This window comes from Chaetodon trifascialis, chromosome 18, assembly GCF_039877785.1.
Source record: "Chaetodon trifascialis isolate fChaTrf1 chromosome 18, fChaTrf1.hap1, whole genome shotgun sequence".
Classification (NCBI taxonomy): Eukaryota; Metazoa; Chordata; class Actinopteri; order Chaetodontiformes; family Chaetodontidae; genus Chaetodon; species Chaetodon trifascialis.
Genome location: NC_092073.1, coordinates 13130051 through 13154386, shown reverse-complemented (window position 1 = coordinate 13154386; position 24336 = coordinate 13130051). Strand labels below are relative to the sequence as shown.

At 43.3% G+C, this 24336-nt stretch overlaps 1 protein-coding gene across 3 annotated transcripts in view; it reads left to right on the top strand.

Moving 5' to 3' along the window:
* sema5a (sema domain, seven thrombospondin repeats (type 1 and type 1-like), transmembrane domain (TM) and short cytoplasmic domain, (semaphorin) 5A) overlaps positions 1-24336 on the top strand; it is a 119638-nt gene that overhangs the window by 82762 nt on the left and 12540 nt on the right. For all 3 annotated transcript variants that reach the window (XR_011603285.1, XR_011603284.1, XM_070985954.1), the window contains exons 15-17: positions 1837-1984; positions 12192-12417; positions 23269-23478. Coding sequence is in view for 1 of the 3 variants with exons in the window: in XM_070985954.1 (XP_070842055.1) it covers positions 1837-1984; positions 12192-12417; positions 23269-23478 (584 nt within the window). In the remaining 2 variants the exon portion in view is untranslated. The remainder of the gene's footprint in view (positions 1-1836; positions 1985-12191; positions 12418-23268; positions 23479-24336) is intronic.

Below are 24336 nucleotides of genomic sequence, written 5' to 3'. Positions count from 1 at the left end.
AAATCTGCTTCATATTGATCGCAGCAGCTTTTCATTGTGTTGTGGTGCAGCTGGGGTGTTCTGCATCTTCATGCAAGCCTGCATGCATGAATTGCTGTACGTGTGTGTGAGCGTGTGCTCAGGCTCCGCTCAGGCTTGTACAAGATTGTAATCCACACTCTTCCTCGCTTCTCCGCGCTCCTCTTCCCAGCCGTATCATCCCGCTACAAGCGTGCAGATTAGTAAAAATGGGAGAGAACACTCTGCTTGAAGGATTTTTACAACCAGGGTATACAGAGTGTAGCTTTGACTTAGCATGAACAATAGCAGAGTTTTTCGTACAATGGAAATACCCAGCCTGAGCCTCTGGAGTGAGGGTATAGAGTTAAAGCTATTTTAATGGATAGAAGACTCAGTTTTCCTCAAAAGGCAAGCCATGTGCCAAAACACAACAAAATAGCAATAAAAGCTATTTAATAGGATGCGTAAAAGTTATAAAATAAATTATATGGCTCTAATAAGCCTGGCAATCGTCTGTCATTATTTTATAATAGGGACTGAGTAATTAAGTATTTTAGACATCGCAGTAATCCTGTCTTGTAAAACGATGTAATTAGAGATGATGCATGCATCTCGGTGGCTTTTTTAATTGGCTGTGTCAATGAATTATGCAAAGTGCAAAGGCACTTTCATTAAGATTTGAAATTTTCTTACATGTGCTCTTGCAACGCTGGCCATTATGCCACGCGCAGCAACATGCCGCAGACCTGTCTGTGCTGGCAGGAGTCAGTCAGATGTGTTCGCTGCACTCCACGGCCACATCAGAGAGAGCCGCTGGGGTTTGTTAAAGTTTGTTTTAAGTGAAGTTTGCACAGCTTTTCATACATCCCTTTCTTGTGGTTCGAGCTCTTTGTAGCTATTTCAGTTCAGTGACACGGTTTCAAAAGTGTGGTGACGTCTTCGCTGCCCTTCACATGTAATTTTAGTGCTCAGTCAGATAAGGTAGCTATTCCATTTTCCGCAAACAACTCAAAAGACACTTCACCATCCAGTTGTGTGTTCTCAGTATAAGCTTATTGTCAGAGCTCGCAAAACTCCCTCATATCTCCTCAAAGCTCATCATTTATTTATAATAACCATGTACTAAATGAGTGCAAGTGAAGTGAAAGGGATCGCTCATGGTGACAAATCCACAGATAATTATCACCTGGTTCACCTGGCTCAGCTCCATGCAGCATTTTTAGCATCTTTCAGCTCTCTGGTTTGACTTTTGGACCCCCAGCTTTAATGTTTTAGTTCAGTCTCTCTCCCCTCTCATCAACCTCCGAGCAGCAGCTGTTTTCAGCTTTGATAAACCGTCTCTACGCGACCTGCTCACCACCTAACAGCAGACAGACAAAGTTAACGACTAGCCAGTGAACACGGTGGAGCGTTTAGCCGCTGAGGAGCCACATATTTCTCTCTGGAGGTGACGGAGACGAAAGCAGATAAAAAGAGAGTTATTATCAGTCGGCCAGAAACACGACTCCAAATATCCAAATGTTAATGTTAATGCAAACAGCTCTCAAGCTAGATTTTTTGATTCACATCGGAGATTTTAAAGCTTTTTGCTTTTTAAAATGTGAACTTAACTGACAGATAAATTCTCAAGTTCACCAGCCACTCATTAGTAAATCATTATTTTGTGTCTGAACTCCACCAGCCACAATTTTTCCAGCTGGCTGCTGCTAGTTTTTCTGTTATAATCCATTTATGTACTGCTTATAAATGCTAAATAAAGTTTGAAGCAAAGCGATGCCAACGCAATCTGAATTAAGTTAGACACTGATGCCCTGCTGTCTTTGCTGTCCCTCCCAGGTACTGCAATGAACACCTGCCCTGCCCCCCGCACGTCTACTGGTCGGCCTGGTCGGCATGGGAACGCTGCACTGTGCCCTGCGGCGGAGGCATCCAGTCACGACGCAGAACCTGTGAGAACGGCAACGACTGTCCCGGGTGTGGTCAGGTATGTCACACAAGACGACACCTCTCACATCCTCCTCTCCGTCTCTGTCTATTCATTTTTTAGGACGTGAGCTTAAGTCATTTGATGCGATGAGCAGTCAGCGGTGATGAAATTGGAACATCTAACACGACCAAATCCCCTGGCTATATTTATACAGTGGCAGCAGCCATCAGATTTATTACCAAGACCTATTTAATACCACACACACACAGTAATCACTCCACATATGAATAGGCTTATTTTCTGCCACAAAGCTTTCTCCAAAGCACGGATGATGCAAGGAAGTGTTGAAGTACGGGCGTTCGTATTGTTGACAGAATTATGTGACGGATGTGTTATTTCTGTTGCTATCTTCACACACACACACACACACACACACACACACACACACACACACACACACACACACACACACACACACACACACACACAGACCCTCGTCCACAGTCCAGTCCTGGTAAAAATAAGAGAGAATGAACATGATCGCTGTAGCTTCTCGTGTCCCTCTTGGAAATGGATTAAAGAATATGGGTCAGTGTCTTGTGGATGCATGGGATCTTTGAAGTGTGTTTTTTCTTTGTTTGTTTCTGGGCTTTCTTTGCCATTGTGAGAGAAAATGTGAGTTTGGGATGGTTTAAGGAGAGAAGATGAAATGGCTAGTTTACATTCAGGGTTTAGAATTAATATTATAATCAGGATTACACATATTTATGTAAATACGTCTTATCACAGTGTCTGCGTGCATGTGGAATAAATGGGTGGACGCTGTGTAAAACTGAAGGAATGCTGGGATGAAATTTGTTGGGAAAAAAAAAAATAATGATCTGCCAAACACTGAAAAAGCATCCAACGACCCAAATCACATTTAGCTGAAAAAGCACATCCCACAGGTTGTGTAATGGCCCGTGGTGAAGCTAAATAATACACTGCCAGCATTATGAAACATCCCACACAAGGCCTTGCAACCTCCAGAACATATATAGTATCTGATAATTGCCCATGACACATTAGTAGCAGCAGAACACCCAAATGAAAAGACTGACCTCCCATTAAGTCACAATTTAGCACTCACACCATATCATCTGCTGCTGTGTGTACCTACTTTCCCTCTCACACACATTCCCATCAGATGGCAGCTGTCGTATTCCTGTCATTGCACGGCGACCGTTATCCTCGCCGAGGCATCCTGGGAATGCAGCGGCACTCTTGGAGGAACTCGGTTCAGAGACGTACTTCGATGATGAACGTGAGGGAATCTGAGGAGCTCCTCACCGCTGTTCCCAAAAGGGGAAAGCCTGTCTTTGACTGACTGTAGTTGTGGTTATTTTTGATGTTTGGAGACGAGCTCAGGCTCACTGAGGAGATGTGAGAGATAGTTTTTATTGGCGTCAGCTTAGGGGACAGTTTTGCAGTGATTACAGACAAGGAAGCGACATGCCAGAGAGAGCTGAGTCGGGTCAGTGGGAAAGGTCAAAAGAGCACCTTGCTTCACTCACTCACGCTCCTTCTTCCTTTTGACACTTCTTTTCACCGCCGTTCTTCGACTTGTTGCCGCTTTCTGCTTTGTTTTGTTTCCTCGTCGGCTCCTTGTCTTCGAACATGGCGACATGGACTTAATTGGGGCCATTTCAGCCACCACAGTTGTAATTACATGCAGCTTTCACGGACACCTTCTCTTTATTTGACAGCTTGGCGAGCTTGTATTGTAGCTGCATATTTACTCAGATCAAAGAAACATTTGCTGCCTTTCATTTACAACTCAGATAAGGCGCTTAAGGACTGTTAATGTAGACAACTGCTTAAACGCCCTTAAGAAGTAAAGCTCAAGCGTTCAAGACAAGAAACGTTTGAAATGCCACACACCTGTCCGATAAAGTGATGATGAGAATATGTTTTAAATTTATCAACCCCCCCCCCCCCCAGAAAAGTGAAAAGTGTGATGAGTTCATTTTTTTTTATGTGCCATCTGTCTGTGTTCTCTTCCCCCGGACGGATCCATGTTTAATTAAACAGAAGGAGACCACACACACATAATCACACACACGGTGCAGCTTCTGTCATCAGAGCTGCTTTTTTAGACCAGACGCCCCACTGAGACCGAGATGAATACCGTGTATGGCTTAGACGTCGGTGCATGGCGGTTCATGTTTACCTGTCGGGACTGATGTCGCCGCAGCCACCTGTGGTCAACTCCAGCCGTTTGCCAGACATTAATCGACAGCGGTGAGCTAACATCTGCTGGGTGTTTCCCAGAGATGTCAGGCAGAGGCTCTGCAAGCAATACTCACTTTTCAGTGCTTATTTTTAAAAGCATACAAAGATGGGCTGAAGTTGGTGGTGCCAGTCTCAGGTCAACACCCCCAACGTGTTATAAAGTGTATCACTGAGCAAAAAAATCTATTCAGCTGTTACGTTTTTGCGATTCTTTATTGATCCCTGAAGCAAAATTTTCAACACTTACGACCTCTCCACAGGGAGCACACAGTCAGATACAGAACAGCTCAAGTGAAGCCAGAAGGCATTTAGGTCAAGGACACTTCAGTCTAAACAAAAGCGTCTCTACTGACTTTGCAACCCTAAAAACTAAATGTTGCCACGCATGCAAGATTAAAAGAACAAACTCCCTAGGTGTTTAATTTCCATCAGACCTGCCCTAATGTTGTGCCCTGTGTGTCATTGCCTCAGCAGTCTTATCATCATGGAAGTATTTAGTCCTGAGGTGCTCAGTGCCTCATTTTGCTGATGCAAAAGGCCACATGACTGCAACTTCATCAGTCTGAGCCCTGGTCCATGCAGGGCTGCTCCGTCTCTCTCGTTTCACTATATCTGCATTATAGGTTTGGGTCCCCAGAGGAGCGGGCAAAATCTGGGCTGGAAATAAACAAGCGAGGCTCTGGTGGCTCGGCAGTGATGCACTGTACCACGAGCACAGCACTTAACCCCGTCGTCTCCTGTGTGGTGACTCAAAAACACTGCGAGTGAAGCAGATGTCAGCTCAGTCAGACAACCTTGGATGAATTGGAAGAAAAACTTTTTTTCTTTTGCTTTTAATCAATGAATGACGATTCATTATTCACTAAAGGTTAGGTATTCTGAAAAGGAGGTTTTTAATACAGAACACCGAGAAAGTAAGTTGTAGTGTTGCTAAAAGAAAATAATTCATTATACCAACCATGTTGAAACCCATATGCTGGTTGTCAAGGCTGACTGAGGAGTTAATGACGAGTAGATTAGGAAGGAATGATGGTTCACGAGCAAAGAACAGAAAAAAAAAAATCTATTTGCTTTTATATCGACGGTGCTACAGTCAGTGTAGTTATCAGCTATGAAGCCGAAATTAACAGAAGTTTTTCAGACTGCTTGAAGTTTTGGTGTGCTCGTCATATTCATCACTTGGCACACAACCGAAAATAACTGCTTTAACAATAGAAGAATCCAGGTTGCAGGTAGAAGTAGATCAGTGGATCAAGCTGCACACAACACTGTAACGAATGGAAGGTTCGTTCAGCAGATCCTGTGGTTGTATGTTGACAACAGAGTCACCAAATTCCACTAAAATGCAGGTTATAAGTTACAAAACTTTGTTTTTCACAAAATTTAGAAAATACTCAGCACAATTATGTTTAATTTAAACCATCAGCTACAGTAGCAGCTAATTCCTGCTGACTTTACTAGCTAGCTCCTCCACACGGCATTTTCTCGTCCAGACTGTGAAGGTGTCACCAGATTCGTCCAGTGGTGGAACGTTAACTAAGTACATTCACTCAAGTACTGTACTCAAGCACAGGTTTGAGGTACTTGTCTTGAGTATTTCCATTTTATTCAGCTTCATACTTCTATTTCTCTCCTGCTCAAAGGCAAATTTTTGCACTTTTTACTCCACTACATTTGTCTGAGACCTTTAGATACTAGTTAATTTTTTTCTGCCCAGGGAGAACCACGTATCTCCGTTAGATTTTGTTTTCCAATAAACTGAAGGAAGTCTTCCTGTATGCACTGAGAAAATTGAGTTAAATAAAATGTGACATACACATTAATGCCACAGTTATATTGGTCCGTCAGTACAACACTGTCTCTGCAGAATGAGTACTTCTACTAAGTATATTCTGCTGGTAATATCTGTGTACTTTTACTTAAGTGAAGTTTTGTATGCTGGACTTTTACTTGTAGTGGAGTATTTTATCAGTGTGGCTTGAGTATTTTTACTGAAGTAAAGGATCTGAATACTTCTTCCTCCACTGTAATCGTCTTTATGTTGCAATGTGAAACATACATGTCTTCCATAATGCTGTGCATATTTGATAGCAGTTGAGAAACTGAGGCATTGGTAAAAGTTAAGAAAACACACTTACTGCAAGAAAATATGAGCGAGAGATTAAACTAGATGTAGCCAAAACTTAAAGATTTTTATTTTAATTCTTAGTATTAGATGAAAGAAGACTTTCTTCAGAGATGTGCAGTTTTCACTGAGGCATTTCCTACTTTCTACTATGAAGTACATCAAATATCTTTCACATCCAAGGATCAAAAAGGGCCATTCTTCTCAGACGAACTGCACATCTTGACTTTCCCTCTCAGAGTTAAATAAGTCAAATACAGGCCATGCAGAACTGGCGATGCGCAGAGCTGCTTAATGACACCGAGAGCTGTTCTATTTACCTGCAATAAATTCAGCAGTGCATACCTGGCCGTGAAAGGAAAGTTTAGTGCTCAGTGTTTGTGGAGGCAGACTGACGTGTGAACACACTTGTGTGTTTCTGTTAGTCGTTGTTTGTGTGTGTGCAAACGTGCGTGTGTGTGCAGCCTGGAGACCTCCTCCTGGACGACAGCAGGCTTCATTATGGAGTCAGACTGTTGGGGAGACAAGGGGAAAGAGGGAAGTCAGTGTTTGACAAAGTGTGTTGTGGTCGGCGCTGCTAATTGAACTGATGTGTCACCGAGCCTTGAGGAACATTAGGACTCCATCTCCATGGACTCGACCACAATAGATAAAGATGTAGGCGCTGGAGAGGATTAGTCACTCTTACATCTTACATCTGGACCGTTCACTTAAACGTCTGTGTCCTTGTGTGTACGTGTAGATGTCCTTATACACACTCATACACACACACATTGCGTCCCCCTATCTCAAATACACACTCACAGCTCTCCCAGTCCAATAAGAACTATAATGAGTGTATGATGATGGTAAGAGGGTGGAGAGGCACGACTCTTATTACACCTACTCCACAGCTGCCATGACACCACAGAGAGTCCTTTGTACCTACACACACATACACACACTCTCTGCCCTCCAACACACACACAAGAAAAGACACAATATATTTCACTCTCCGCTCCACATTTATACATACTGAGGGCTTATACGTACTTCCCCAGAACTCAGACACTATGCTCACACACACACACACACACACACACACACCCACACACACACACACACACACACACACACACACACAACAACAACACAACACACTCTTTTCTTCGGCTCTCTTCCTCCTCAGCTTGTATCCCCTATAACACCTAAAAAAATTAGCAAGAAAAGTCTGTGGATGAGACGGATGAGATAGAGCCTGAATCATAACTCAGCCATGCATAACCTTATAAACATGCACGCGCTCTCACACACACACACACACACAAATCAGTGCCGACGTGCTAGCACCAAGTCAAACTTTCCGCTCTGTGGTCAACTTGACACATGCATGCACACAGCCTTGCACATATGCACACACACACACAGCACCACTTCCATACTGACCAACCTGGCAGCTTGTTTGTGTGAGCCAGTAAAGATGCTATCAGGCATCCTCCCACCCAGCTCTCCTGAGCTCCAGCCAAAAACACATTACAGTGCTGCCCGTCTCTGAGCAGCTGCCTGTTAAAGGTGCTGCACAGCATAAAATCGCTGCTCTCCATTTGCCCATAATGCATATCGCCGCTCTCGCCGGAGGGGGGCCGCGGATATGAGCCGAAATCAGCGGACTAATTGAATCCAATTTTGTGTTCCACATGCCACTTGTCACGTCCGACTGCTTTCCGCCATGTTTTCACTTTCAGTTAATTTCTCTGAAATTGAGATGCGAGTGTGGCTGAGCGAAGGGCACGGGGAATTTTTCCTGGTTTGTTTTTTTTTTTTTTGCTTTGTTTTCTTGTAGTTTTATGGCTTCGTGTTAATAGCTCTTCATATCAAATGAAAAGAGCGAGCTGGACTATTTGAATGTCCCGTTTTGATCCACTTGTTTTTGCTTCAATGCTTCAACTGTAAATCAAAGTTTAATTTAAACACAGTCTTTTTGTTCAGAGGCACATTTACATGGCCAACATGTAATATATGCCTAAAATGACCTATTCACTACTCTGGCTCAGTGAATGTCATTTGCTTGTGGGTGTATGTGTGTGTTTGGGTTAAGGGTTTTTATGGGCAGAGTTACACTGATGTTTATTTCACATCCTCAGGTCCATTTTTAATGCATTATTCAGAACGTTATAAAAATTGCCACTCTCAAAGCAGGAGGACTGTTTTTGTTGTTGTTATTATGCCAAATTTTGTATTCCTCGCATAGCCAATATAACAAGGCTCATGTTTTTTCACAGGAAAAGGCAATAAACTGTGCATTGCCCTTCAACATTTGTTATTGGATGTTGTAGTCAACAGCAGGGGTCCTCAACCTTTTTTTCCTTTCATATCCTGGGCCCCCTCAGGTGCTACATGGATGATACTGGGACCCACCATATCAAAAATCATCTTCATCCAAATTTATTAGCATGCTACCAGCATTATTATTATTCAGCTATTTTTCTGGTTTTTCAAAATAAAAGTCGACAAACTGACTGCTCTCACTAATATGTTCATCAAACACAAAGTCTCTATTCCTTTCCATGTAAATAAATAAGATCCAGACATGCAAATGTTGCAATTAAATTTGCACAGCTCCCACTGAGCAGCTGTTTTTCGATTCTATTTTAATGGTTACACAAATAATCCATAGCTCCACGCTCTTTAGCTAAGCCTCACTGTTGCTGTCTTTATCTGAAGCTTAATCCCGGTGTATTCAAATGGCAAACAGTCAACTAGCAGAATTATGATATCTCATGGAGCTGTAAAGTGAAACAGCAGAGAGAGCAACAGGTTGTGCTGTAGTTGACATCCTTCATTGCGCAAAATTAACCTTCATTATCAGTAAATACTTCTTAATTCATCAAAGAAACTGCAGTCTACTGGATAAAGAACTTGCTTTTACTAATTCATACTTTGTTTATTATTCACCACAATGGAAAAAATGTCTTACTGTCACCCCATGTCCGAGGTTATGGCCAGCAGTGGAATGTAACAAAGCACATTTACCCAAGCACTGTACTTAAGTACAAATATCAGGTACTTGTACTTTACTTTAGTCTTTTCTTTACATCGCAGAGATAAATGTTGTGCTTTTTACTTCACTACATTTATCAGCTGACATTTGACAGCTTTAGTTACTTTACAAATTCTGATTTTTACACCCAAAACATATAATGATCTTATAAGTTATGATGTCTTCTTATGAATTAAACTATCCAACATTAATATATATTTGGAAATTTCCCAGATTCGAGATTCACAGATATGAGGATTTGTTGCTTTTCCTTAAAATCATTTTATAATGTTGATGTATTTTTAATAGCTTTGAGGTTTGGACTGTTGATGGGCAAATAAAGCACTGTGAAGGTGTCGCTTTGGGCTCGGGGTAATTATGAATTTGAAAAAACAATCAATCACGTAATGGAGAAAATAATCAGCAGATGAATCCATAATAAAAATAATATTTAGTTGCAGTCATATACAAACTAAATTCAAAATGAGCTCCCAACTACAACAGTGAAATCTTGCTTTACGTTAAAGCATGAGCAATAATAATCTCATGATATAATATAAAATACCGTAACAGTCACGGGACATTTTTCAGCATTGAGTTCTTTTACTTTTAATACTTTAAGTAGATAAAAGTACTGATTATACTTAAATACTTTCATTTAAGTTTATGTTTAGCAGAGTATTTTTACAGTGTGGTATTAGTACTTTAACCTAAGTAAAGGGTTTGAACACTCCCTTCACCACAGGTTGTGGTCTTTATGTGGACATACAGTAAGCTTTGACCAGTTCAACCAAAGAGGCATTTTTCGCTCACAGGTTGTTTCATTTGAAAGATTTTAGCAAGATTTGTTGTGAAAAATCCAGAATTTCCCAACAAAAAAGATGCAGTAGATGGGTGTTAGTCCTCTCAAGATGCCGCAGAGCTTTCGGTGTTTGTTCAGTCAATGTGGCGTCTTATGTCACATATACACTGACCACTCTACAGTATGTACCTTAGCTGTACCAGATGTGGATGGGGAGACCTTGAATGAGGCTCAGCTTTAAACCCAGTAATTATCTCCTTAGCCCTCTGCATCGACACTAATCCTAAGAGAGTACAGGAAAAAACGCTTACCAGACAAGCCTCATTAAATATTTACTGTGTTTGGCCACCATCAACAGCTCACACAACAAACACCCACAGATCGTTTGCCTTTTTCCCCCCAGTCATGCCATGTGTTGCTGTCGCTGTAGGCGGCGGCGAGACGCTGAGGCGGACTTTTTTCTTCCTTTATGTTATTGGCTGATAACCACAGATTGTGGGCAGGTCTGTGATGCGTGATGATGTTAAATATTAATGTCTGGAGATGATTACTGCGCTAGATGGAGAGAGGCAGGAAGTGCGGTGGAGGTGACACCCTCATTCATCACCTGGGCCCTAACAGAATCTAAATCCTCTCTGTGTTTTTAACCTTGGTACCCCAGGGAAGAGAGGCAAGGGGAGGGGAGGGGAGGAGACGGAGACAAGGGTGGATAGGGTGAGACAGAGATGGAGCAGAGGTACGGAGGCAAAAAGAAACAAGGAGAGGGAGAAAAAGGAGCTGACACAAAGCGAGTTATGAACAGTGTGTGAAACGGATGCTGAAAGAAACATAAAGATAGATAGATGGATGCAAAGTGAGGCCGAGAGAGGGAGCATAAAAGAGGAGGTAAGGTGGTGAAAAATAGACCTGCATACTGTATAACGTATCGCGCTCCTCTCCTCGGCTGACCTGTCAGCCTATCCCATGTGACAGGCTGACGGATGTGCGGAGAGGAACTCTTATCTTATTTTGTCAAGGTCTGGCAGTCACTCAAGGGCTATTCAGCATAAATAAACAAGTGTGAGGAAAATGGCAGCCATCTCACCTTCTCCTCCGTGGTGTCATTTTTCCCCAGACGTATCACTACCTCCACCTCCTTATTTATTTAGCCGGCCACGAAAGGGGTCTGGACTGCCTATTACCCGCCTATTATCTTCTTGAATCATATCATCATATAGAGCACCAGAGAAGAAGCAGACTATTTTCTTTTTTCAACCACTAGTCCAAATAGAAGTTGGCTGAGAGAAGCAGAGGCAAAATATATACTTATGAGACTTCTGAATGAGACTCACACATCATGCAGTTCGAGCTTCAGAGCTGCGTTTTTCATTTTTACTGCCTGACTCTCAAAGCCAGATGCAGATGGGAGAAAGAATTGCCATTATTGCCTTCTTTTTTTTTTTCTTTCCCCTCCACGTCTTCACCGCTTTCTCCATCAACTTCTCTGTCAGTCCCCCCTCCTCTCCTTCATCTTTTCCCCTTGGTTATAAATTAAACTTGATCAATGACCTTTTCAGCCTGGCTTGTTTGCCTCTTGCCGTGTTCAGCAAGCGGTCTAATGGGAATGCATCCTCAGTCGGCGTGTGCAGGCAGACTGGCAGGTTGTGTTGTGGCCAGCTGAACGTGGCTCGGTTGGTTTGTAAGGGGTGTCTTGGGGGATGAGCGGGACTGGATCTGGCAACATGCAGTACAGTAAACCGGCCAGAACTGGAATCAAGAGGCTTTCAAGGATGAATGATGATGAAAGCTTTGAAAAGGCTGTTTATTTCCTCATAAAATAAGCTGTTTAATTTCATATTAGTCACTGCTGAGAATTTCAAAAGCCATTGTCCTGTCCATTATCATGCTTGGGAAATACACAAGAAATTTCTGTCTGAGCTTGTCATGTGTAATTATTGCTTTTAATGATTATCTCCTCCTACGCTTAGACGTGGAAATTCACCTGCCTGCAAACGTGCTCGCAATGAAAAAAACATTAAATGCAGGCAAATGTTCTCTGCCGCTGCAGGAGTACCAGTCATGCAACACCCTGCCGTGTCCTGACCTGAAGAAGACCACGCCGTGGACTCCCTGGACGCCCGTCAACATCTCTGACAACGGCGGCCACTACGAGCAGCGCTTTCGTTACACTTGCAAAGCTCGCATCCCGGATCCCAGCCTGCTGGAAGTGGGCAGGCAGAGGATCGAGATGCGCTACTGCTCCAGCGACGGGTCCACTGGCTGCTCCACTGACGGTGAGTGCAGAGTGGAAGAGACAGATGGTCCCTTTCCAGCTATCTCAGCCTCTGGATGTTTCTCTGTTATCTCATTCCAACTGGCTCTCTGCGTATCTGCAGGCCAGTTCTTGGCCTCTTCGCCTCAAGCCATTCCTTCTGTCTGTGTGTCTGTTGTTCATTAGATCTTTCTCTCTTGCTTCTTCAAACTTTTACCCTCTCTGTGTCCTGCAAAACTTAAAGGGGAGCTATCTTAATCGGCTCTCGCATTTGCCGCCCCGTGCTCCTCGACTTTATCAGCCGATCAAAGCGTCGGCGTGTTAATGAACTTCCAATCCGCAAAGCCGATCAGCAGTTTACAACTCATTTTAGCTTTCCCGCCTTCATCTTTCATACACAAACACACACAGATGCAAATGCTCCAACTCAAATTGGAGTCTTGCAAAGAAGCACAAACACACGCTCTTTATCCATCATCCCCTTTGCACCACGCAGTCTCAGTCAACCACACCCCTGGTGAATTAGACGCTGTAAACGTTCGTACAAACAGGCTGCTAATTGACAACTTGTTTATGTTGTCAAGTGGAAGTATCCATATTACAGGGGAGACAGGCGGGGTGGCACCACACCACAGCAAAGAGGCTTCAAATACAGATGTAGCAGTTAAAGTTTGTTTATGGCATTGCTTTTAGCCTCAGAGGAAAAAGCTGATTTTTTTTTTAGGGCTTTGGAGTTAGCGCCCGGCTAAGCTGTGGCAGCCTCCCATCACTTTGAGTTCATCTGTGTCTCTGGGTGGTCTGTCACTGCGCCACTCACGTGCCCCATGCTGCGGTAATCATCAGGGTTAGCCCTAATGTACACTGTCAGTGGGGTTTTCTCTCTTTCAATCTCTCCCTTCCTCCTCATATCCTGATTATCGCGCCGTTGCTGTCCCCGGAACAAGTTGTTCTCTTCGCATTCTTCGCCGACGCTTATATGCTCCTGAAGGGTTTTAAACGAACGTTGGCAGGCACAGACAAAACCTGGCTACAGCCTCAAAGCCTTAAGAGGAGTGACAGCCACTCATCCAGGACATTAGCGAACAAAGACTTGAGCTTTAATAGGTCTGTCTTGCTTCTGATTAGCAGGAGGAAGTAACAGACACCATGTGTTTCATTAGAGGTTGTCACCAGAAGCTTCAACATCAGATTAGCTTCAGTGTTAATTATAGCAATTGAAAAGCGAGGGCTGAGGGTTCAGCACTCACTTTTGGCAACGTGTCAGTCTGTGTTGCAGGTTGTAAGCGGCCTATGAGCTACAGCAGGCAGATGGTGATGCAGGAGCTGCACAGCACAAGCTTCAAATCCCTTCAACAACCGGTCTTCAAACATGGGTGTTGCTTTCACAAATCTGGCGTCAGGCAAAATGAGAAACACTGTTAACTCAGATTAATAAGGTGCAAATTATGTACCAGCAGTGCTGCAGGTTCCTTTTTTTTTTTGTTTTGGAGGTTATAATTTTCCTGTTAGCAGACAGAGACTTCATTATACAATCAGTGCCAAAGATCATCAACAGCAGTGATTTGTCATGATGATGTTGCTCGTTCTATCTTTCCTATATTGGCATTTTAAATAAGATAAGTAATTAACATCACTGCAGGCGGTGTTGTTGGTCTACATTGCCTCAAAGGACGGCCTTGTGAATACAACTCTGATGTGATATGAAATCAAAAATGCATTTGCTGTTTTTTTTTTAAGTGCTCAGTGAAACAAATTGCTTTTCAAGATCAAAACTGGCTCATTCAAAGATGCGGTTGTTCTTTTTATCAAAAGCGCAACTCGTGTACGTTTGAGGGGGAAGAAAAAAGAGACTTCAGTGTAGAATGCGAAACGCTTTGTTCTTTCTCTAAAACAAATGTTTCGCTCCATTTGTAGTGAACAGCTGAAATGAAAACAAGACCTATTGAGGTGTACGTGGCCTCTGTGCACTGCTCCCCTCTTGTCCCACGTTGATTGTTCATCTCCAGGCTTCAATATGATTCACTTCTCGGAAGAGTTTTAGGTCATAACTGTCGAAGAAGAGGATGGACTCCAGTGATCCACTTCTTCATTTCAACCATTATCAAACTTGCCATCCATCTGGAGAGCACTGGTGTGTGTGTTTGTGCGTGTGTGGGGGTGGCTTGACGTGCATTTTTGCCAGCTTTTGTGAGTGGGTGGATATGCGCATCTGTTTGCGTGCATGTGTGTGTGTGCAGGTAGGTGTGTGTGCACATGCATGACATTTTTCCAATACGTCCTCCTCCCGCCGCCCTCCTCCCGTAGATGCATTGGGTGCCTGAGCCCCTGGGACGGCAGTTAACTTCGCTTGAAGCAAGCGGCCACTGCAGAATAATTACCTCCACAGTATTGGTGTGTATTGATGTCCACTACTGGGGCAAAGGACGCCGAGATCCCTCTGAGATGATGAGCACCAAAAAGGAATGGTGTGTCACCTGATAAAGATTTACTATTTGCATCAGGCGGCTCAGCTTCGATTAGAGCTCCACACACAATCTGGGCTTTTCTGCTATGAGCCATTACAGAACAGGCTGCCATATGAACAGTTTCTTGAAAAGTGCAATCAGTTTCTCAGTGGAAAACAATTACATTTCTTTGCTGAACTGCCAAAAGTAGAGGTAATTCATGGCTTTGCTTGTTACTATACTTTTATTACCTCAGCTCCATATCCTCCACACGCACGCCACATGTAAAGTATTTAACACCTGTCGATAAGGAACAAGACACACTGGTCTAACAAGCAGCCAGCCGGCAGCTAACGTTAGCTTAGCTCCTATGACTGACTGCGTGAGCAGTCCAGAGACGTCCCATCTTCAGCTGCATGTTAAGTAACTGAATGTAGGCAAGGCTAGCGGTGGCTAACAGACAGCATATGACAAAGATGACTCATGTTACAGAGTTTTTGTTTTCTCATTTGACACTGATGAGTGAGCTCCATAAGAACACTTTGCTATCTCACCCTTACTCATGTCACCTCCCAGCTACTCAATATAAACCCCCCTTGCCTCCTCATCTGAGATCTTCTTCATCTCCTCCTGCTCCGCCAGAATGTCACCTTGTTTGTAGCTTTGAGCATCAGAGCCATCAGATGAACCTGACATTTGCCGATTTTGATTGTATTCTGAGAGGCGGCGCGTGTTATTGACACACACCTGGAAGTCTTATCTGTGACACACAGATATAGAGATTTAATCCCCTCCATCACAGGAGAGACTAAATTGTTTGAGATGTATTAGCGGTCCAACCTCTCCCCTGTTTCTCCTTTTCTTTTTGTCTGGTTCTTTCATATTAGGATATCTATCTGTCTTTATTATGAAAGACAAATTACAAACGATTTAACTAAGCCTTTACAGCGAGCCTTTATATAACATACTGACTTGTTTCGTATCAGTGATCATAGCTAAATGATAGTGATGAGTTAATTACTTAAGATCTGTAGTGATTTTTAAAGACCTCTTTCGTCTTGTATGCCCAGTGATTAGTGTTGTAGCTTTTGTACCCATTTTCCCTTTTATCACATTTCACGTGCCTGAATAAAGAAAAAAACATGCTCATTTGCATAATTGCCTGTATAGACATGTATTTTTAAATGGAATATCCAACAGGCAGTTTTTCAAGCATGCCTTTCCTTTTACTGCTCATTATGTGACTCTTCCCTTCACTCAATAATACAGTATCTCTTCGTATAATACTTCTGCATTAACTGACACAATTAATAGCAGCATTAAGGTGGTTTCCACAAGGCAGATGGTTTCTGCATATTCTCCATTCTGCACAATGCCCCAATCACATTGTGTGTTTTTCTGTCGACCGCAGAGTTAAAGTTACTGTGCGTGCATATAACCACGTTAAACTGGAAAGCATGCTGTTCTCATAGGGCACATATGAAGTTTACGCTCGTAATGGCAGCAGAAATTCGGCCGAATTTGTGGATGTTTCCATCTCACCAGTTGATGATGTGTGTAGAAGGCATGGAAATAAAGCAGGATCATTCTTATATTGCAGAGTAAAATTAGTCCTGTGTAATAATTAAAACCTCGTGATCAGACTGTTGCAGTAGTTCATTCTGTGTGTCCCTGTTGATCTGCTTATGTTTTTCACTTTTTAACTTGAGGACTAAAGGATGAGGTTGGGAAACATAATACTATTCGAAATAACATTGTCTGGGGTTGCTGGAGTTTAAACAGCCCCAAATCCAATAAAGAGCAGGACAGAGGCACGAATATCGACTCTGATACCATAGCAAACTGTTTCAGCACAGTGGATGTGCTAGTCCTGAACTGTGCTTTGTACCCTGACAAACTACTGCAGGTAGTTGATAATGTGCTCCTTGCCTTTGGATGTATTGTATTGTTAAATCCAGATCTTACACTCCTGCTCTTGTTTTTCATTTTTGGAAAGGCTAAAGCAGATACACCACCCTCAAAACTCTTTAAATGCCTAGTATCAGCCCCATGAACACCATTCAGCATGTTGAGAAGCCCACAGCTTGACAGGCCTTCTGTATGCACTTTTGACTGGACACTCGCTGTTCGGGCTTTGCGAGCGCTCAATTACTAACCAGCCTGCTATAGTCTGCGTGCAGCTGGAATTCATCCTCCCACTGTTGCCAGGATTGAAAGCAGCTACCTGTCTGTCATTAGTCAGCCTCCAACTAAAAAACTTCTCTGTTATTATTCACCGTGTCTCTGCCGCCTTAGGCCAGCCCACTGCACAAACCGACAATTTAAATGATGATTTCTGTGAAGCCATATGTCTATGAAACAGACATGCCTGCCTGATTTAATCAATATCTCCACATAATGGGAATGAGTAAAAAGTTCAGCCGCTAGTTTTGCGGTGCAGCAGTAGCATTATCAAGCTTGAAAAGGCTTTGAAATCAGGCATTCATCCCAGTTTTTTTCCATTTGCATCTCACAAAGACAGCAGCAGACACACTGAGGGAAACGAAAGCGCCGGAAAGATGAAAGACATTTCTGTAGAAGGTTGCGAGTTTGTAATTTTGCGGGCTTGTGTCGGTGAGTGATGGCTTCATTTTTTCCCAGGGAGAAACGGTGGCGTGTCAGCAGCCTGATGTGTTTCACTTCAGCTGATCTGATATCAAGGCCAGGGCCTTCTCATGGGCGACAGATTAGTTTCTCTCGCACGGATGTCATGAGCAGACACTGAGTAGACACAGGACGGTGCTGAGGGACGCCTCTGACGGATGACAACCATTCCAGGATCCTTATTGTCTCTCAGTTTTTCTGTCCAGCTCGCTCTCCCTACAGTCAGCACTGTCTTTTTCTGTAGACATCTCAGCGTTTATCAAAAAAGAAACAGAGCTAATAAGTGAACATACAGTTAAGTTACACAACACGAGTCTGGTTCTTGAAGTGCTTGTTTCTGCTGGAAACTGTGAGAAATTAATAAAAGTTTGTGCGAATTTACATCTGCAGTCAACATATAGTCCTTATTTTAGTAAATTAAGGTTTAGTTAACGTTTTGAATTATCATGTTTTTCAATAAGGATCGGATGGAAATGTAACATCAAACAGTATTAACTGAGACAGAGAAGGTCTCCATCACCGTGCGGCATCTTCATAAAGGATGGAGGAGGATAAGACGTGATTCCCCTGGAGTCTAGACACCGGTGATGGTGGAGGTGGAGTAAAGCCAGTAGGCAGAAAATGGAAGCTCTCGGCTGAATCTCCCAAAAAGCGAGGCGGTGGCAGCTAGCATAACAGTAAGTCTGAAAGACAGAATCACAGACTTACAATGATGAAAAAAAGAAAATATCATCCCTGTCAAACCTCCACCAGATCTTCATTAGTAGTGGGTTCGAGTAGTGGGTGAAAAATATACACTCTAACCATATGCAATTCCACTTACTTGCAATATACTGTATATCACAATAACTTAAATACAGTAGGTCTGTTTTTTTCAGTCATTTTTTGGTCCTTCTGTCTGTCAATTTTTCAATCAATCTGAAGCTGTGCTATAGCTGCATCTCTTAAAGCGCTAAGCTGTTGATGACCATATCTCTCCCTGTATATCTCTCTGTGTCTGTTGTGCTTCAGTTAAGTATGTAACCTTGCCTTTTCCCCAGATTACTGTCAGATGGAGTTCACAGTCTTTTGGCAATTATCCTTGACACCAAATTTGCAGGGTACCATTGGACTACCAATGACACACTTCCTGTTTCACATTTGCCCCCAACTTGGTGCACACAGAGTGGGTGACATAGAGTCAACAAATTAGAAAATCAGCGTAGGCGATTTAAAAAAAAAAAAAAAAAAGGCAGTAGTTAGAAAAAAAAAGTACTTTATTGGCACAAAGCCACTCTTTGCTCAGCATGCCTGCATCAAATTAGGGCTCTGAGCTCTTAAAAACATCATAACAGCAGGATTTGACGTTACCTTCTAATCACATTTCAGCAATAAAGATTAAATACACCCAAGAAAGGTTTCTGCTCTCACATGTTCCGACTTAGTGTTCCGACTTAGTCATGAGCCTGTCTTTGCCGTCTCCTCTGACATTGGTTCACTTTCCGCTTTGGTGCTTTTTTTCGACCAATCAGGCTAGATGCTACCTCCGTGTGGAGAGCAGTGCTGTGGTACCTCAAATTACCGGGGAAAAGGAAATGGCTGTTTCTTTGATGGAAGCAAGTTTCCTTAGGTAGAAAAAAATCAATCCTGTTTGTACTGTTTGCTGGCAATTTCAGGTTGTTGGAGTGGGCCCATTCGTTTGAAAGCACCTACAATTACGACAAACGCACACTTGAAGCCCGCCGCTGCAGCCAGCTTCACCATCTGGTATTTTGTGTTACCTGTGATTGTATTGGCAAGAGGGATAAATGGAGAAAAACTGGCCTCAAATTCCACCTCTTCATATTTGCTCTTTCTGCTGTGCTCCCTTAAACAAAAAGCAACAAAAAGCCGGTCATCATGAGAGCTCATGTGCAAGTGAACCAAGAGCAAGTTCAACAGCAGCCAGTTCATCCTGAGGAATTTTGCACAGGAGAAAATGCGCACTTGAAAAGTTACACATTTTTCTGAGATGTGTGGCTGAATAAATTCCTTAAAGCACCAGTTCTTTTTCCACTTTCCAACCAGGTGGTTGGTCTCTGTTTATTGCACTTGAGGTGACTTGAAAGCTGCATGTGGAAGGTAATCCACCACAGAAAACGTTTGCTTGCCTTAGTTTTCTTGTCATAGTCGGGTTATTGTTGCAGCACTCTTCAATGGCACATTCAAGGACAAATTGTCAGTCAGGAGCTGAAAATCTTTTTTGTCACGCTGAGGTATGTTGTGAGAAAGTCAAACAATAAGCAAACATGGACACTGTGAAAAATGCTACCGCTTCAGCCCAATAAATCTAAACTTTCAGTCACACACTATGCTCACATCAGGCTAGTATGTCTCTGTTCTTGCTGTCTCTGCGTCTTTGTTTCTGCACATGTGCACTGATCCCTCATGCTCTCCAGGGTTGGGCTTTTAATTGCACCTTTACAAACTTTTAATTGGCTCTCCCATGTGGATATCCCTCTGGAGGGTTTCTGGGTCAACCATCGCTTGGCAGACCTCAGGACAGTTCAGGGAGGAGTGCCATATTGTGCCACTGTATCCCAGAGCCCCTGTTTTATTGTTTTATATGGCGTGAAGCAGCCATTTATTTTTTTTTAGCTATGAATATGGAACACACATACAAAGAAATAGGTTCCTCCACAGGGAGACATTGCTGATCTGATAGGAAAAGTAAAGGAAGAGGAAGAGTAATGAGGAGTAAATGTGCAGTTCTGAATCTAGGACAGTCTGAAAGAAGCCCTTTTTTTTCTCTCAGTGTGGTCCAGTGTCACTCTGATGTTGATAAAACTCACACAAGACAGTGAATCTCTCTTCACTGTTGAAGGTTGCACATTTTTCTACCTCTCCGTCTCTCCCGTCTGTCTGTCTGTCTCAAAGCAGAGCTGTTTCTCAGGCTTGCAGGTGTCACCTCGTCTCCACTGCTGTGTCTAGCTCTCTTTTTCTCACTTCTTTCACTGTTTGACTACCTTTACAGTTGCCTATACAGTACATTAGATTGCACAGCATTGCATGTCTGTGTGGCCTCACGGAGTCCCTGTTCCTCTTTTTTCCCCCACACATGCATTCATCTATGTTCTCACACACACACACACACACACACAGAAGTTCACGAGTTTGTTTACAGTGTATTTTGCCTTTGAGCAGGGCGTAAGGCTGAGCAATGGGAGGGAGGAGGGAACTTTTTTTTATGTCCTAGTTTCTTTGCAGCGGGGACTATCGGGTGTTGCGCTGTGTCCTTCTCAGTTTTGGCTCAGCTCAACTCGTCAGGAGAGGATTAATTCTCGCCGGCTGTGTGTGGTTCTAGTGCAGATCAATAGATCCAGTTGCTACCTATTGGAGAGGGATGGCACCACGCTGTTTGTTTTGGCGACAGGAGGGCAGCCCCTGTGAAGTTGTGTTAACAATACACACAGTAAATCAGAGCAGGCTCGGGCCAAAGCTTGGGAAAAGTGCTGTGTGTGTGGAGTGGACACTGGTGTGAGTAAGTGTCCTTGTTTGCTTTTGTGCATACTTGTATCGGTGTATGCATGGATGCATGTGTGTGTCCTGATTTAGGCTCTCGTTTGCGAGAGGATGATTATAAAGTAGTCCATTGCCCTAAGCACAGAGCAATGGTCCAGTCTCTTGGGCTACAGAGGGCTTGATAAAGACTACAGGTCACAGCGGCAGGCAGGACGGTCCGTGCCACTGCCTGCTTAGAATCGATAAAGAGCGGGAGCCTCGACGGGCCTGTCAGAGCTCACGCCAGCTTGATGCCGGGGTGAGTCGGCCTGTGCACTGCCAAGGTCGGCCGTAGTTATGAAGAGGTCGAGGATTTGGGCTAGGTAAACACACTGTCCTCTCCCTGAGAATACAAAGCAGCGACGCCAGGCTAACTGTCAGTGAAAAGAGCACGCTGACAAAACAACGAGGCCAGGTTGGAGGACAGAGAGTGGAAGCGAGACAGAGACAAAAGCAAGAGAAGGTTAATAGGAAAGATAGACGGAGAGGAAGGGAGAGATAGAGCGAGGCAGCAAGCTAAATAGGTGAGATAGGGATCACGAAAAAACGAGATCCGAAGGAGAATCGGACAAAAAAGGAAGGGCGCTGTGGCACGGTCGAGTGGTCAAAACTCAGGATCCAGATGTGATTATGCTGTCCTTTACAGACAAAGAGACGGAGACTGAAAGAGCAGAAGGAGACAGAGGGGAGAGTGATGCAAAGCAGAAGCAGCACAGACACAAAATGAAGACTTCCATTGTTATCTGAAAAAGTAGATAATGGCTCCGTTTGTTGAATGAATCATCAGAGAAGTGCTTGGACAGTGGAGGTGATTATCATTCACTCAAGCAGATGAGTTCACTCTATTCATTCAAAAAGGCCAGAAGCTTTCTTTCTGCGCTCATTCTGCTCAATTCCACAGTGCTGATTAATGCATGCGGTAATAATAGTTTAATAGAAATTACTGTTTCATATTTCATTAAGAATCCTCTGTTCGACTCATTCCAGACGAGAGTACACACATTAGTCAGCTGATGTTGTTTGATGAGGGGGCGCGTTTACGTGTTGACAGGACACACTCAGCTCTCACTGAATCCCTCTTTAGAGACTGACAAGAAGTCTGTGAAGAATTAAATGATGGATTACATTTGTGCAGCTGATTCCTGGCGCCATCAGTGTGATATCTGCCTCTGTACTGGATTTATCCATCTTATGCTCCATTCTGTTGCGTAAATTTTTCATGATTTTTTTTTTTTTTTTAATCTCCACTCTGTGGCAATTGTACCACTAGTACAATATTTGAAATAAAATTACTGAACAAAATTACATTTTTTTTAAAAAATCAGTCATTTTACTGACTTCCGTTCCTTGATACAGAGTCTCCAGTCCTGCTAGCTGCTCTGTGAGACTGTACTGCACAGCGGTGCTTTGAGCTACATGCTAACATCAGCACACTAACAATGCTAATATGCTGATGTTTAGCAGGTGTAATGATGATCACATTCGCCATCTTAGTTTAGCGTTAGCATCATAACTAAGTGCAGCTGAGCCTGATGGGGAATGTCAGTTTTTCAGGCTTTGGGTGAGAAACTGATGCAGGCGCCATGTGATTAAAAAGTTAAGATTAAAAGTTATGCAGTTCATCCTGAGGGAGACTTCAATGTCTGTTGCAAATATTATCTCAATCCATCGAGACAACCCATGTATTATTTTCTGAAATATTTCAGTCAGGATACTATGCATGCAGCTACTACTGTTAGTAAAGATGATCTTGAATGAGTGAATTGGCTTTTGTGTGTCTTTCTGCCTAAAACACCAGAATAACCTCAGTTATAACTTAGTAAATACACAGAACTTCAGACAGACAGCACCTCTTAGCCTCTGCACTCTATGCACACGGAGTTCCGATAATTGGTTTTAATTAAATTTGTCGAATTACTTTACTGCACAAAATAAATTAATAACAACACAAAACATGAAGTGGGCACTGCTCTTTCAGCACAAAGCTCCAAGAGATACTGTTACTCCAAAAGCTTGAGAGTAAAGAGTAGGCACTGTTATCAAGAGCTGCTCTTGACACTCTGCCCTCCTCTTGCTCTGCAAAACAGATGCACACAGTGATGCTAGAAAGGAAGGACAAGTATCATCCGGTTTCTTACAGAAAACTGCAGGGTTTTATGGGAAATTTTTTCTGAATGCTGAGAAAAATAATACCGCAGGCATGACCTCCAGCAGAAGTTGTTTTAACAATAGCCTTATTTTTTATTCGTCGACTGCCTTCCCAACAGGAGAGGTGCTTCGTCTCGGCAGGATCTCAGGTCACACAGTGAACGGCGGTTGGTCGTCCTGGAGTTCCTGGTCCCAGTGCAGCAGAGACTGCAGCCGGGGCATCCGCAGCCGGAAGAGGACCTGCAGCAACCCAGAGCCCAGGTACGGAGGCCAGACCTGCCTGGGGCCAGCACAGGAGTATCAGGAGTGTAACATCACGCCTTGTCCAGGTAAGAAACGCACACAACACATGCCAAAGCCAGTTTAACTCACAAAGACACTAGTACTGTACACACAAATACCACTGGCACTATAAACAGAGAACACAAAGAGAGGAGAACATTTTCAAGAGTCAGTTACTTTGCCAGCTTTCCTTCTCACTCACACACAGATAAAGACACATTACTCCACACCATACTCAAGCTATGTTTTTCCTCGATCGATGGATGAAGAATTGCACTGCAAAGCGACTCACCAAATCATCAGGAACCACAAAAGAAATCAGTTACAGATAAGGGGTGTGACGAAGACCCCAATTTACACCAGGAATCAGAGACAATCCCTGTGGTGCTCCAGTACGTAATTACATTGCTGGGTAATTATGCTGCATACTCTGTTGTGAAAAGCCTTGAGACAATGCATTTTCAACACTCCTCAAAACGGAAGACGGTGAGAGGAAGCTTTCTAATTAAAAGAATCCTCTGTCTGATGAGGGAAGTAAGCTGTCTAAATGGAAATCCAGTGCTTAGTTTGGCATAAAGCCCACCTGGTATCCAGCACAGGCGCCAAACAGACAAGCAGGAGCGTCGTGTCAGATGATTATTAATCAAACCTCCCTGGAGTAGAGCTTAGGTAGCCCTCTAAAAACCTGGAACTGCGCGTCATCTTCAGCAGCCGCAATCTGTCTTCATAGCTGCTGCCATGTTGTATGCAAGCAAAAGAGTACAAGAGCGTGAGTGGCCATCAATACTATTTTTATAGCCTGTTAATTCATTCAGTGAAAGTGCACGCCATTCAGCTCCAAACAGCTTGAGCGCAACGGCTAATAGGGTAAGCTGTGATCAGCCGCTTAGATGGAGCTATCAGAG